General features: G+C 53.2%; 1 protein-coding gene across 1 annotated transcript in view; it reads right to left on the bottom strand.

The window, feature by feature from the left end:
- CRHR1 (corticotropin releasing hormone receptor 1) overlaps positions 1-14,357 on the bottom strand; it is a 29,727-nt gene extending 15,370 nt beyond the window's left edge. Inside the window, exons 1-2 of the mRNA XM_030023507.2 lie at positions 14,057-14,357; positions 5,524-5,608 (exon numbers count right to left, since the gene is read on the bottom strand). Of these exons, the coding sequence (XP_029879367.1) occupies positions 5,524-5,608; positions 14,057-14,098 (127 nt within the window). The 5' untranslated portion in view covers positions 14,099-14,357. The remainder of the gene's footprint in view (positions 1-5,523; positions 5,609-14,056) is intronic.
- Between the last annotated feature and the right edge of the window lie 1,454 nt (positions 14,358-15,811).

The raw sequence follows: 15,811 nt of genomic DNA on the forward strand, positions 1-15,811 counted from the left end.
GAGAGATGATAGAAATCTGAATCACAGACTCATTCCTGTGGTTGGGAGTGATGGAGTTATTTATCTAAGGTGTCCCAGGAGGCTGAGTAACAGCTGAAAGGTGTTAGCTCATATCTCTACCTGTCCTGAGCTCTTACTCAACCACAGTTATCTCTTTCCATCCCTGGTGTCCTCGGTAACTGCATTGCTGCTGCTGCCTGAGCAGGCTGAAGCCTCTGGCTCCTTGAGGGTGTCCCTGCGGTCGCATTGGCATTTGGTAATCAGGGCTTCAATTCCACATCTAATCAAAATATACTCGCTGCAGCCAGCGTGCAAAAGGTTGTTTGTCCCTCCCAGGCAGCTCCACCACGCTGGTGGAACAGCAGGAGCCATTTCACACCTTATTGCCCCAAAGCAAGGGCCTTTGGGGGGATGCTCTTATTTCAAGAGGACTGCTGGCTGGATCCCACCTGTGGAGCCACTCAGGTGCTAAATGCTTGAGTAACACCCTGAGGCATTGAGGGAAATGGCATTGGGGGACAATTTCTGTTAACACAGGCTTGAAATTGGGGTGGTGGAGCTACTTGCCTTCCCTCTGAGTCAGAGTTGGGTACTCAGTATGGCTGGGAGCAACTGTGGTTGTCTCAAAATACTTAGATCCTTGCTCACACTCTACCTCCAGCGCTGCTTTCAGTAGCATTGGGTGTTTCTATTTATATTTGTAAGAGTCCAGTCCTTAAAAAATCCCCAGCAATCCTCCCAAGCATTCAAGTTCCATGATCTTCAATGTAAAATAATTACACAGGCTAATTAAGTGTTATGATAGCAAAGTGTCTTTGTAATGAATTTTCAGCTTGTTGTTATTCACCATCATTGACTGTCCCCTTGGGTCTTTGCTGGAGACTAAATAGGAGGCATCAAACCTAGCTTCTGCCATTGGTATTTGATGCATCTGCTCAATGTCATCACTTAAGACTGATCCATGTACAGCTTCTGTGGAGCATATCTATTTATTGAGTATATAATGTAGTGGGTTGGGTTTGGGGTATAGCTTGTTCTCCTGATATGACCCGTAGAGTGGTTGGAGTTGTGTTATTACCAAGGGTAGCAGCAAGTGGTTTATTCCCTGGTATTGGCTGGGCTTTGCTCGTGGGTGAGCGAAGAATCATAATCCCTCGCTGGCAGAGTTTTCCTAGCAAAGACTTCTAGTTTGGCTACAACTGAACAGAGTAGCTGGCAAGGATTTTACTATATCCAGTCCAAAGTACAGTTTAACTGCTGTAGCTGCCGCTCACGCTGAGATGTGCCAGGACACTGCTTCCTACCAGAAAAACCTCATCACCTTCTTCCCTCCTCCACTACAATAAAATCTATGACTATAAGCAAACTTCTATTGACACCCCTGTTTCCTAGATGATGGAGAAGGATGGCTTTATCGATACGAGTATACTTTTAAACCACTATGATTTTCCATATAGGTGAGTTCTCATTTTTTGGTTCCCAAACCTGCCCCAGTATCACTGCTCTCCCTCGGTGCTGAGTCCCTGCCAAGACTCATTGCTGCCCCTTTAGCCCCTGCTCAGTTCTTTTATTAGTATTTCTGCCTTGGTGGGAGAGATGCCAATGAGGCTGAAGGGAAAAGAGGTGCTGATGTTGTTAATTTGACCTTTATGAATTTAAATTCCAGTCTCTCCCCGGGGGAGTCAGTGAGTGAATGAAACAGCAGCGGCATGAGAAGGGACTGCTGGAGCAGCGTCAGCGGTCTGGGGAGCCGAGCTGGAGCGGGTGGAAAGTCTCTTGGTCAAACTGTCACCCACTGTGAAATGTGTTTCCAAACCTGTCTGATAAAGCGCCTGCGAAGGAAATGCTCTCATCGCTCGCTGCTCTCCTGTGCTTCTCAGCCACAGGCTTTTGCTATATCTGGACAACTTGATTTGCTTTATTTAAATGCAAAGCTACGCTCCCTTTCCTTCCTTGTAAAAACCTGCAGTTAAAAAGAAAAAGATATTTCTCTTCAGTCCTGCCTAGCTTTGGTGTTATTTCCCTTTGCTTTAGGTGAACTTGCAGTGGCAGGAAACATTTCTTTCCCAGGAAGAAATCAGCTGTGCTCCCCTCTCTTTCCTGAGCGTACACATGGGATTGAGGATAACCATTTCTTGTGATAACAGTTTAACAGCTTAAAGGAGTGAATCGTGCAGCTAGGACCAGCCGGGGCTATTAGCAATTGGGTGCCAACTCCTTGGGCCGATCCAAGCTTGAATGCTATGAATGGTAAAACAACCCCATGAGCGCTCCGAGCTCGCTCCGCTCAAGTGCTTTCTTCTGGGCTGCTTTGGAAAAGCCTCATCTATTAATTAGGAAGAGGCTTTCCCATCTGCTCAGATTCCCCCTTCCGTCTCCAGGGAAGTGCCATGATGGGAAGCGGTCCTGTGGCTGCAGGGGGATGCTTTGCCCCGATGGGTGAGATGACCTTGTCCCTCCCTGACGGGCTTTGTGGCAAGGCGACGCAAGAAGGAGCTGCGCACAGACCCCGGGGAGCTGAAATCATCAGGAAGACAAATTTGCGGTCTGAGGCAATCTGTAGGCTGGGAGCCCTCGGGACAGGAACCTATCCACCCTCCACAAGGGATGCTGATCCACGCTGCATTCCTTTTCAAACCTCATCTGGGAATTTCTTGGCTTCCAGATGTTTGGGGGTACAGCTGGCCCGACTTTCCTAATGCACCACGTTGACCTCAAGTCCAGCCTGATACGTTTTCTACCTGGAGGAGAAAATTCACTGCTACTGAGGAAAGCAGCCTTTCTAAGAGAGTGGCCAATTGTGCGTGGATACCCACGTGTCCCAGCAGTGGCCAGAATCAGGGACTCACTGAGAGTTATTTTTGATGCATACCTAAAATATCAGGTTGGACCATCACACCTATGCAGGGAGCCTGAATGCCAAGGGACATCGCCCTGCGTTGGAGACAGTGTGCTTAGAGGAAGACGGGTAAATCAATGCTGATAAGAGGGCAGGATAAGGGAGCTCCATGGGGCTCAGCTGCTCTGCTTCCTGGGATGAGGATTTGCTTGCAACTCCTGCACCCCATGAGCCTGGTGAGCATCACCCCGGGTCTGTCTCCACTACACTGTTGTGAGCAGAAACCTTTCCAGATCAGTGCATGTGCCTTGGAGAGTGCTGGCACCCTGGTGATATCACTGTCCAGCCATGCATCCTCATTAAAAAGTGTGAGATTAAATAATGAAGGGACTGGTGACCCAAGAGAGGAGGCGAGCCCACGCTGGGCTATTTTTTCGGAGGAGGGATGCTGCACACGGGCACGAGGCAGGGCTCCTTTGTGCATCCAACTGATGCCCTGCCGAGCCGTGTGCTGGAGGACCTCTGGGCTCGTGTTATCAGCATGTGCCATTTCCCAAGGGTTATGCAGACATTAACAAATTAAGTCTCATGGCCTCGCTGCAATTCTCATTAGCGTCATACTAACAACTCTCCATGTTAAATAGCCTTGAAACAAAGTTTCCAGTTTTGTAAATATCCCTCCCTAGGAATCGCTGCTTGAATCAGGCAGGGCTTAAATGGACCCCAAGGATGAGGGCTGGCGCTGAGCTCCACTTATCAAGCAGAAGACATAAGACAATTAGTTTCATCTCTGCCTCTGGTTCTAAGCCCCCTCCTCGAGCTGGCAGCGGCTGTCACATGCGCCAGCCCCATCCCAAATTAATGAGTTACTCAGGGATGACAGGTCGGATGCGCGGAGGCGCTGGAGATTTTGCAGATCTGAAGCCTGATGTGTTGTGCTCCCCTGTCCCAGGGTGATAGGCACTGGGGTGCGCTAAATCCTGCTTGGAATCACGCTAATAAATCCCTACTGAGCAAAGCCCAGTCCTTGCAGAAAGCAGCACCCACCGCTTGAGGGTGGCAGGGATTGCGGGGCATATCCATCAGCAAAGCCATAGCAGAACTTCTCCCTGCTTTCTGCCCTGTCTCCTGGGCGTCCTCAGGACGTTCCAGCGGTGGGTGGCAAAGGCCATGAGCTGGGCACGAGGAGGCTCTGGGACCTGCCTGCTGCCCTGGGTCGTGCCACCAGCTGGTCCATGCATGGCAAGAGGCTCCTGCGGTGCTTGGCTGGTGCTTCTGTGGGTCAGAGCCCACAGAGCTGGACGCATGTTGCACCAGGGGAGGTGAGTAAGGAGAAAACAAATGCCACTTATCACAGCCTAACATAGCCAAGGACAACCACCTTGCTGAGCAGAGTGGTGAAACCTTCAGGGAGCAAAGCACATGAGTGATGACCAGGTTTCTTGTCTGCACTGTGCCCAGGCCAGAGACACGCAGGCATTTCCATTTCCACCGGCAGCCTTACTCTCCCTCGGCTTTTTGCCTCCATTTCTTGGGCTGGGGATGCTCTGGGGATGCTTCTTGCAGGGCGGTGGTGGCCTGGGCTCAGCCAGGCACTGAATCAGCTGGTGCCAAGCTGTAGTTTTTTAAGGAGTTTTTAATGTTGCTGTTAATGGGTGCCGGGTGGCGGGCAGCCATCTGTCAGCACCGGGCCTCCGCGGCCATCCATCACCCTGATGGAGAAAGCTGCTCAAGCAGCAGGGATCAGGGCAAACTGGGCAATTGCTTTGTGCCTGCTCTGGTCTTCATTCAATCGTGGGAAAACAAACACTGCTGCATCCCTGAGCTGGGGAGGACTTTTCTCCTTGTCCCTGTGAGCTCCTCTCCTCTCCCTCAGCCACCTTTCCTCCCCCCAAACCTGTCGCTGAACCAGACCTGTCACTGCTGAGGCGACATCCAAGTCACGTCTTGAATACAGGCTAAAAGCCAGTTTTGGCACAAACACATCTTGGGCCTGACCCGGTTGGATGCAAACCCGCGTATGGGTGTTGAGTAGGAGGAGTGAGCTGCCCATGACCTGGCTGGTCTCACCCAGCTGAGCTGAGCCAGCCCTGGCCACAGCCATGTCCCCAGAAACTCCTCGGGGCTGGTGACCTCCCAAAGTGCTCAATGGCACGCATTTAAGAGCGCTGGGGGACGGAGGGTGGCTGAGCCCTGAGCACATGGTGGCCACGGTGCACTGGTGACATGGTCTCCACAGAAAGTCACAACCTCCAGTTGTCACCCCTGGGCAGGGGGATGGCAGAGGGGGGTGGACATAGGGGACGAAGGTCCTGGTGTCCCTGGGCATGGCAGAGAATGGGCAGCGTGGGAGCAGGGGCCGGGCAGATGTCTCTTTGCCCATGTTCCCCTTGAGCCCAGCCCAACAGACATTTATTTTCTCTATTTTTAGCTCTCCTGAGCTCTGTATCTTCAACCTGCCTCAACTGTCACCCTGTACAGAGGCTGCTGCAGCAGCCAGCATGGGGCTGCAACGCAGCCTCAGCACATCCCATCTCCCCTCAAAAAGGAGCCAGGCAGCTGCAGATCAGCCCAGAGACACCCCACTACACCCAGAGACACCCCACTACACCCTCTTCCAGCCAGCCCTGCCACTGGGGTCCTCTGGGGATGGCTGGGGTGGGCTGGGGATGCAGGACACTTACCCGTGTGGTTGGTGACAGGCGGCAGGCTCTCGCAGTATTGCTCTTGGATGGAGGCTGCAACTGGGCTATCCCAGAGGAGAAATGCCTGCATGGGGAAAGAGCAAACCACAGGCAGGGTTATATGTGTAATATGCTGCTTGCCCAGCCCTCAGTCCCTCCTTGGACACGGCAGTGGGTGGGTCAGATCTGAGCTTGTCCATGTCTTTGTGGATGCCACCCCCCAAAGCTGCACGATGGACACGTACCCATTTGCAGAATGGGTTTTGCAGCCCAGAGGAGCTGGGCTTATCCAGACTGGGGCTGCGGGAATGATGCTATCTGCTCCGTCTCCCACCCACCGATCCTCTCCGGCCCCAAACATCCCCCTCAGCAAACCGTACTGCAGCCCTGCTCAGCCCCTGCCGGGCTGCGAAGCTTCTGCTATTTAGCAATTTAATCAACACTTTTAGTTTTAGCATCTTTGCAACCTGAGAGCAGACAGGGGAAACACGATGAGCCTGACACCACGCTCAGATTTTCAATACCTTATTGAAATCACAGCCTTGTAAGCTGTCAGTGGGAAGATGTTAATACACGTCCTTAAGGAGAACTGATCCACAGTCAACCAGGTCTGGCTAAAGCCTTTTTTCAGGAGAAAGGCTTGTCTGCAAACACTGACTTTCGCATTGTATTGGAAGCATCGACCAGGATCTATCCCATCCCTTCTCCAGAGCAGCTCCCGGGCGGCTCTGCAGCTCTGCTGCAAGTGAAAACCATGGACTCCATCTGCATGGGGAGCTATTTTGGAAAAACTACTACTGAATTATTGTGCCTTTGCAGGGGTTTGGGGAAACAAAAACCGAGTAAGGCAATTGCAAGTGGAAGATGGCAGAGGGATGGTGCTGTTAGACCCAAGGTTCATCAGGGAGGCAGATGGGGGAAGGAGGGGACCTGCTGTTTTGCAAAACACATAGATTTCTACCAGAGCAGCTGCCCACTTTCTCCTCCAGCTCAGAGATGGGTGACACGGTGACACAGGCTGATCCTCCCTGCTCAGGAGATGAATGCCAATGGCAGATGAGGCTGAACTCCAATTTTCTCACCCCAAGCCTGTCCTGCAAGGACTGACTAAACCCCTTGGACGAAAGCTCCCTGCTGACTGACTGAACGGCAGAGCCGTGCCCCCAAATACAAGCACATACAGATCCCTTGGGAAACTCAAACCAGAGCCTGGAGGCAGGAAAGGCTGCAGCCTCCTCTACTTGCAAGCAAGCTCCCAGTTCCCCAGGGCGGTAGGCTCGGACACCGTCCTCTGCTGAGCCGATACGGCCAGGCTGGTCCCCTGTGCCTGATCTCCCTTCCTGAGTGCCATTTACTTTCAAAACTGCTCTGGGTAGGGAGAAGACGGTCCTCCTCTTGCCCTTTAGCCATATAAACACCGGCTGCTCTTGCTGGCACATCCAGCAATCCCCTGCACCTTACCAAAGCATTAGCAGGATTTATTCAGACATGGAGACAAGCTCAGCACCCACTTGCTCTTTTCCAAACAACTATTTACTGTCTTGGGAAGCTGGTTTTGACAGCAAGAGAGATGTCAGGCAGACGTATAAATGGAGCTGAGAATAGCTTCCTTGTTATGACTGTTCCAGATGGCACAGGGGATCCGGCAGCAAAACCCTGCCCTGAGCGCAGGCGCTGCATGGAGGCCCTGTTGTGCTGGTTCTGCAGGAGCTGGGCACCTCCTGGGTCTCTTTGCCAAAAGCTGAGACCACCCAAACTCCAGCCATGGGGTAAGCGATGTGCTAGTGGGGTTGGCTCCCCTCTGCGTTGATGCCTGGAGCTGGTGCCCGCCAGACCTGGTGGCTCCTTGCACAGGTAGCTGGGACAAAAGGGTTCCTCCCCAAAAGGGGCTGGGATGGTTTGCCTACCAGAACAGGCTCTCAAGTGTTAATTGGATGTGTTTCTCCTAATCGCAGCCTGCTCCAGCCTGGCAGTGCCCGTTCTCCTTCCAGACACAGGGAGAGGTCTTGGCACTGAGCAGCAATATGGACCAAGCTACAGCTAGAGGGGGGTATGGATGGAGTGCAGTCTCTGGCTCTTTGCAGGCTTTGTAAATGAGCTGAAACAGCTACAAAGGGAAGAAAGAAAGAAAAAAAAGGTTCCCCAAAATACAACAAACCCTAACAGCTTTTTTACCAGGCTCTGAGTCTTGTCTCACTGCAATGTGGCCAATGCTCTTGACAGAGGCAGAGCTTTTTCCCCGCTCCCGTCAGCCCCAGCTCGAGGGGGATAAGCTGGGGAAGGTGGCAGCTGCAGGTGGATTTGCACAAGCCAAAAGCATCCTGATCTGGTACCTTGATGGTCGGGCTCCCATCTATTTTGCCCTTTGCAGGTTACTTTATCCCCTCCCCAGGCTTTGCAGAGAGAGTAGGTCAAAGCTCCATCCATGAAGAGCTTCACCTGCCAGAGCATCGCTGCCATGAGATGCCACATGGTGCCCAGCAGGTCCCAGGCTGGCCAGGCTGGAGCCAAGCATGCCTCAACAGCCCCAAAACAGCAGTGGGTCGTGCTCGGGCCAGAGAAGGGCCGTGTCCCTCTGCCCTCCCGGCCCTGCTTTGACATAGGCTACGGCAAATCATGCTCTGCGGTGAAGAACACCTCCGCGACCTCTCTCAGGCTGCCAAAATCCTGGAGAGCTTCAGCTGAGCATTCAGCTGCATGGGGAAGAAACGCAATCTGCTTTTCTAGAAGCAGCCTCTTTGCACAGAAGTCCCGGTCAGCCCAGGGAGTTGCTCCCATGGGGTCGATAGTTCTGCTGGGAGCCACACTGGCCCCACACTGGCAGCAGCTTCTCCTTCATCAGGAACCACCAATGGCTCCCCTGCCGTTGCCTCAGCATCCGTCCAGCTCCCTTCCAGGCTCTGCTAACGTCTCTGTTTTACACACGGGGAGGCATCGCAGCAGACACCAGCGGTGCTGGGTTAACCTCGGACCTCAGCGAGCAGCAAGCTCATTCCTTTTGCCCCCAGGTTTCCTGCAGCGGGATCAGCCGGCCCCCACCAGTCCTCGCTGCACGGCTCAGACACCGAAACCTGATGCTGCTCCAGTGTTTACTCCATCCCACACATGGCAAACACCAGCTGCAATTGGTGTCCCACCACCCACCAAGTCAAGGCTGTCCCAGAGGGGAAACTGAGGCGCTGAGTACCGCTTGCCTAAGGTTGCTCTGGCCGTGCTGCACCATGTGGGGCAGGTTGCTCCTATCTGGACCCACTAGCCATGTCCTGATGCAGTGCCACTGGGTTTTTTGGAGCCATTCCACGTGCCCGTGAGGGGCACAGGGTGGCAGGTCCCCTGGGTGAGGAGATGCAGCACAGTGGGCTGAGACAGTGTCAGCTCTTCGGCACGAGGAGGCTGAGGGGTCTCGCTGCTGGTGTGGGTGTGAGCGGCAAAATCACACACACACACACGCACAGCATCAGTCTCTGTGACCTGCCACTGACCTAGCAGCACAATTCAATTAATAACAATTAGGAATTAATGTCCCCCTGCAGTGCTTTCCCTCTCCAAAGCAATCCACAGATATTAATTAATATATTCACATCTGAGTCAAACATCAACCCCCTGCACCATACTACCCAGAGACAGGCTTGTCCCCCCTTGATATTTTATTGCCTCAAACAAGATCGGATCTGCGTGGCAGGAAGGGCTGACAACTTTGAGCAGTGAGATAGATGGCTCGTAGCCTAATTAGCGATCTAAGATGGGGCTTGGGTTTTCCACTGCCGACAGGGCTGTAATTGGAGAGCGGAACGATTAGCAAGATGAAGCAGTGCAAGCCAGTGGCTTTGCACAAAGCTGGAGAGGTCAGCGGGACCGATGGATGGTGATGGCCACTGAGACATCCCTGGGAGGGGGGTCAACACCAGCCACCCTGGAGTTGTCCTTGGTGCAGGGACCTTTTCACCCATCACTTCTGCTGCCCAGCTTGGCTGGGCTTGCTGCCTCCTGCGACACTTGGTGTGGAAGAAGAACGACCTCCTGGGACACACGGGCACGCGAAAGGCTGAGCACAGTCTCTGCCCTGGACCTTTGCTGAGGTTCCCTGGGGTGTTAGGCTGGGATCGAGCCTGCTCTTGGCCCCAAGCCTGCAGAAAAAGGTGTCAGGCTTTGGGCATTAAACACAGTGAATGTTAAAAGAGCTGGATGCCAACCTCGGACGGCAGAGCAACATCAGTGGCGTGGGAAGGGAAAGCATGGAGCGGCATGTTTTGCCAACACCGCAGCCGTAGGCTGGAGGTGGCCTTGAGAAGCCTGACCGAAAGAGCTGCCCACCCAAATGTGCTTGGAGGTGGCCAGGGTGCCTCCAGCCCTCCCTATCCCCTGCTTTCACTCCGCTGTGGGGGATCCCTTTTGCCCTTGTCTCCTCTGACTTACGGGCACCGTCTTCTGCAGCTGGCGAGCTTCTTACCACCTCCACCTTGAGGGCTTACACTTGGATAAATCCCATCCCCAGTCCAAGCCATGAATGAAAGCCCCAGGGAACATGTGGCCCATGAAGGACCCCCTCTACAACCCCCTGCCTTAGCCCTGACAGTGACCTGCTTTGCCACCCCCTGAGCTCAAGATTTCTCCGAGATCTCCGCTTTACTAACAAGCTCCTTCACTTGCTTTCATGCAAAGCCCCATCAAGATCCCTGCGAGCGTCAAGGCATCAAGGCAAAGTGCAGGCAGCAGAACGAGGCTCAAAGCAAGAACCACGGGGGGATTTTCTGTGGCTGATGTTACTCAGGGGGGAAGAGCAGGCAGTGAGAACGCCTCCATCTGGCATTAAAATCTGTGAATTTATGAATTTAGCCAGATTAGAGGGCCAGCCCCTGTTGTGTGTAGACAGAGGCTTTGGTGTGAGTATTGATTCTGTTTGGACTCTCTGAGCATGCTGGATACAGATCCTAACAAAAGAATATCAATCAGGGCTAAATGAATGCCCTGTAAAACCTGATTTATGAGCAATTAAAGGTTTTCCTGGATTAAGCTCTGGCCTCTCTCACTTGCCATAAATAATTCTGACTTCATCTACCTATCAAAAGGGGCATGGATTTTTGGAGACAAGTGAAAAAAAGAATAACGGCATTTGGATATTGGAAGCTAAAGGCACAAACAAGCTGCGGAAGGGGACACTGCGTGAATCAAAGCAGCTCCCGTGGCATCCGGATTTGCCAGAGCAAAGGCTGCTAAAGAAGAGTTGGAGTGATGGACACAAGCACAGGGGAGGGCTCTTTTTCTAAGGTGGTTGTATTAAACTCTCCTGCAGATTGTACATGTGGGACCCATGTGCATTCACAGATATTTTCATTTTGGAGTTGGAGATTTGTCTTCCCCAGCAGTCTCCCAAGACCCACATCTTGGCTGCCCCAAGCCCCCTCCCTCATCCATCACCTGGGCTGAACAGCCACCATTTAATTCACCTGTAATTTTCCTCCAGTTTATCTGCATTCACAGCTAGGGAAAGCTTGGCCACACCAGAGCTGCATCTGCCATTGCCTTTCCAGGGCAAACAGTACAGGATTTCAGGGTGGAAGAGGGACTATGATCTGCAAAAGGCCAACACCCTTTGCCCTCTGCCACCTGAATGGAGGCGATTGCTTCTGGGTGGGTGACTCATTGATAAAGCGGGACACTCTGCAGAGAAGGAGGGTCTCTTCTATTAGCTCAAAATACAGTTAGGGAAAAAAGAAAAAACAACAGATGGGCCTCTGGGTATGTTATACCATCTTCAGAAAGAGCCACCCGCTCATGAGTGACAGCTCTCAAGCGTTGGACAACGGCTCCTGGGCTCTGTTTGTTCAGGGAACCCCGTGCTAACGATTTGTGCTTTCCTTTGGGTCCAAATACTGTTCTCCAAGATAAAACCACAGATGCAGCCTCTCTAAATGCTGCAGACTTGGACCTCAGCTTGAGCTTGTTGCTCGCAACAAACTTCTGGGCCAGCCCTGTGCAGGATTTCTGGTGGGCAGAGCTGTATTTCAGGGCAGGGTTGAGCCGGCTGTGCAGGCTATTCTCATCGTATTTCTATATATTCATCCTATGGCAATAGAGCAGCTATTCTGGGAGCAGGCTGTGCCATTTCCATTCACTTTTTTACTGGAGATGCAAAACCACGGGGATGATTTCATACACGCTGAATCAACTCTGGCTTTTAAGGAAAGCGAGGACTAGAAGAGATCCCCAGGGTCAATGTGTCCTGCTACTGCAGCACCGCATCTTATGCAAGGATTTGAGCAGTGAAGGGGTAGGGGGCTGTTTTTTTGGCTTATTGGTGCTGGAGCTGATCAAGGGAGGGGGGAAACTACCCCAGGCCCAGCATCAAACTCTGTTTTTTTCATAAAATGCTTTCGTAAACAGTTTTATCAGCCCCAGAAGTGTCATCAGTTCCTGACAAAGCTGCAGGTGAACTGTTTCTTTTTAACCACTTTAGTTTGTTTAAATGACTTGCAGGGTGCCAGAGAGCATTCTGCAGCAAGTTTGGCTGCCTCTCTCCTGGTCTGTCTGTCCAACTCCCTGAGGGATGTCTACCCAGCAAGGCAAGGTGGACAAATCGATGCTAAACTGGAGCCGCTGGCCAGATGCATGGGGAACACCTCAGCTGTGCCAGCCCAGGGATCTTCAGGCTGCAAAATTTGCCCAAGCAGGGGAGATTCGCCCCTGCTGAGCTCTCCGTTGGAGCTGGACTGCTGCAGGTCTCTGCACTCACAGGCTGGACGCTGCTGTGGGTACGCCTGGCTGCAGGGACACGTTCACTTAAGGCTGGAGTTTCATGGTCCTTTAGCCCACGCTGTCCCCAGGAGAGGGTTGGGACTGTGCTGGAAAAGGGTCTGAATTTTGAATGCGTATATTTATAAGAAAAAAATAGATAGTTTGACTGCAAAAGGGTGTTTTGTATATTGGGTGTTTCTTTTGGGGGATGGCTGGGAGAGAATTCTCTTTGCTTGGGCTGGTTTTTGTGACTCCCTCCTGGTCTCAGCCCTAGCACAGGGGTGGTTTTGCTGTCAAAGTCTGGAAGCTTTTTGAGGATTTGCCCCCCCATCATCACAAGGACGCCATCCTTGGGGAACACCTAGGGATGTCTAGGGAAACCCCTGAGCCTGAGGAGGTTTAGCCAAGGATGGGAGCTGTGTCTCAGCACCTCTGGGCTTTTTTTCTGACCACTTTTTGCTTATATAGTAGCTATCGGGAGCTGTCATGCTTGCTTGGCTGTCCCCATCTCAGACCCTGCCCCTATTGCACCTGGTCTGTGGCTTTGCCAACCGTGTCCCCACGTACTGGCCAAGTAGGACCTGGGTTGGGGGGAAGAGATCCTGCTCTGTCTCACCTTCGTTTCTTGCATTGGAACCAAACAAAACCCCAACCGGGGAATATAACCACCAAAGAGCTCTTATAAAGCAGGATTAGGGATGTGCAGTTATAGGAGAAAACAGCTGCTCAGAAGAGGAGCTTTTAAAAGCAACACCAACTTGGCAAGGAGGTTGCCTGGTGCATATCAGCTCTTCTCATTGCTTAGGTGAGAACTTTCCTATCCAAAAGGTGCAGCTAAATACTCCTCCCTGCTCTCACTGCTGGTGATGCACAGTGAGAAACCAGCCCGCGGGGTATGAACTGCAACGGTGCTAACGGAGAGGGTTGACCCTTTGCTTTTTCTGCTGTTTTAACTCTGCCATCACAACTGGGCCACTGAGACAGCATTTTGCACAGAGCCAGGCAAATTTTCTCTTTTAACCCTCTTTGACACAGAGGTTTAATCAAAAACCTAATCATTCTGTTTAACTGCCTACATAGGTTTGTTCAAATAACATTCAAGATTTCACCGGAAACCTTTTCATCTCCTTGTTTCCCCAGGGTTTGGGATTTAAACATGCTTTGGGCTGGGAACATTTCATTTCTTGATGAGCCCTCGGGGAGGAGGAATATTGCTTCTGACAAAGCATTTGCATTTTGTGCAGAGCTGCAAAATTAGCAGTGGCTACAGTTCCACAGCAAGCAATTTAGAGAGGGAAGTCTTATGCTTTGCGGGTGGGGGGGGGAAAGGAGAGGTTTCTTTAGAAAATCAATTAAGGGGGGTACAATTAGGCATTGCATTTGTGTTGTCTCCATCCATCACACCCCCAGAGCGGCCACCCCCTCCCAGCAGCCTAAGGAAAACTGGTGGCAGCTGGTTTCACACTGGGAGGTGTGAGGCAGGAGCTGCTGGGAGAGCTGGGCTGCGCTCAGGAGGACCTGGCTGTGAGTCTCCCCCCGCTTTAATGATCCTTTCACTGACTCCAGCCCCCTCCCTGCTAGTTTTTGGGCATCGTGAGCTCTTGCCAAGCCCCTGTGCCTTGACTGGAGGAATTCTCCCGAGGGCCCTTTGTGTAGCGATTTCTCCTTTTACTTTTCCCTTCCTTCAAAGAAATGGAAAAGTCATTGCAGAGAAAGCGAGCGGTGCAGGGTGCGGAGGGCTGATGGGGAGGAAGGCAGAAGGGCCCTTCTGGGAAAAAAGGACTTAAAAGCATCTTACCTGCAGGAGGAGGAGGAGGGCAGGACGCAGGCTGGGCACCATCCTTAACTCCCACTGTGCCCAGCTCTCCGGGGCATGGTTGGCAGCGGTCCCCACTCCTGCTGGGCTCCTTCTGCCGTCGGGGATAAAATCCTCTGGGCTTCGTGTGAAGGAGCGTCTCCGAGTCCCGGTGGGGCTGCTCGGAGGCGGCAGGTACCTTTCGCCCTCCCCTTTGCTCAGCGACCCGTTCCTGCCTTTTATAACCTCCCTCGGAGCCGGTCCTCTGCCTTCCCACCTTCCAGCTCGCCTGGCGATGGGCTACATCCCTCCTCACCAGCCTCCCACTCCCCCCTTCCCTCCCTCCTCCTCTTCCTCCTCCCCTTTTCCTTCCTCCACCTCCCTAGTGCTTTCCAACTCTATTTGATTTTTTTTTTTTTTTCCCCCTTTCTCCTTCCCTCCCTCAGCACCTTTAGCAGCAGAAACTTCCCACCGGCCCAGGGACCCCCACCTACCCCCCCACCCAGCTCCTCTTGGACCACGCTGTCCCCTCTCTGCCCCCCGCACTCCCATTTTGTGCTGCGGGCTCTCCTGCGGAGGCTGTGAGCTCCAGTGTGTGTATGCAAAGAGCTTGGGGCTGCAATTTGCGGGAGGGTTTATGTATTCGGGGATTCGGCTCCAGGGTTCTGGCAGAGGGACTGGGGAAAGGGGAGGCTTCCCCTCCTGCAGCCACCCTTTGCAGCCCCTTTTGGTGGTGAACGCGAAGGGAAGTGAGCGCCCCTTTCCTCTTCCCATAGGGATGGGGTGGAAGGGGCTTCAGACCTTCCTTGGGAGGGAGATGCTCCTGAGACAAGGAGGGGGCATGGGGCAGGTGGATGTAGGTCCTTCCACGCAGTGGGACTCTGCCGGGGGCACTTGATTATAACGGGGGGAAACTGAGTCACAGAGGAGGTGGGGGTGCTGCTGGGAGGGTGGTTTTCCTTGTAGGATTGTGGTGGAGGGGGAAGAGGTGATGGGGCAGGAGCAGGGAGGCTTTGACTGACAGTGGAGGGGAGCACCGTTTTGGGGGACATGTGTCCTGGGGAGGGTGGGCAGCAGCAGTGGGTGGTGCAGGGGAGCCTGGATGATGCTCCTGGGGTCTTGGCTAACGACATTCCCCCCCCCCAGCCTAACCCTCAGACCTTAAAGTGTCTCTGTCGTACCCCTCCGTCTCACCTCCTGCCATCCCCTGGCAGCCTCCACCCTGGCTCCTGGGGAGGGGTCCCCCACATCCCCCGTCTCTTGGGGATGCTGTGGCCAGGCGTGGGTCCATCTCTGAGCTGGATGAATCTCTCTCTGAGTGAAACCTGCTCCTCTGTGCCAGGGCAGTTCCAGGGCATCCCTTGTGCACCCGCCTGAGGCTTGGGGGGGGGGGTTGTCCCGGCTGTGGCTGCTGTACCCACCCCGGGGACGGAGCCAGGCTCCACCTGCCCGTGGTGACCCGGCAGCAGAAAGCCAGGCAGCGAGTTATGGTTTCTTCTTTCCTTGAGGAAATAAGGAGAGCCAAGGTGTGTTGTTGGGAAGGGGATGACGGAAGACATTGCCATTGGGGTCACAATCCTGGGGGGACCAAAGATGTTTTCCCTACTTGATGCTGGTGCATCCAACGCCAGCCTCTCAGGGGGTGCCGGACCGTGCTCCCCTCTTCAGCCCAACCACAGTCTCTGCCTCTGGGAATGGCTGCAGAGCGCGGCGTATTGCAGACGGATCGATAGGAGGGCAGTGTCCCTTGATGGATTC

This window comes from Aquila chrysaetos, chromosome 8 (genome assembly GCF_900496995.4).
Source record: "Aquila chrysaetos chrysaetos chromosome 8, bAquChr1.4, whole genome shotgun sequence".
Classification (NCBI taxonomy): Eukaryota; Metazoa; Chordata; class Aves; order Accipitriformes; family Accipitridae; genus Aquila; species Aquila chrysaetos.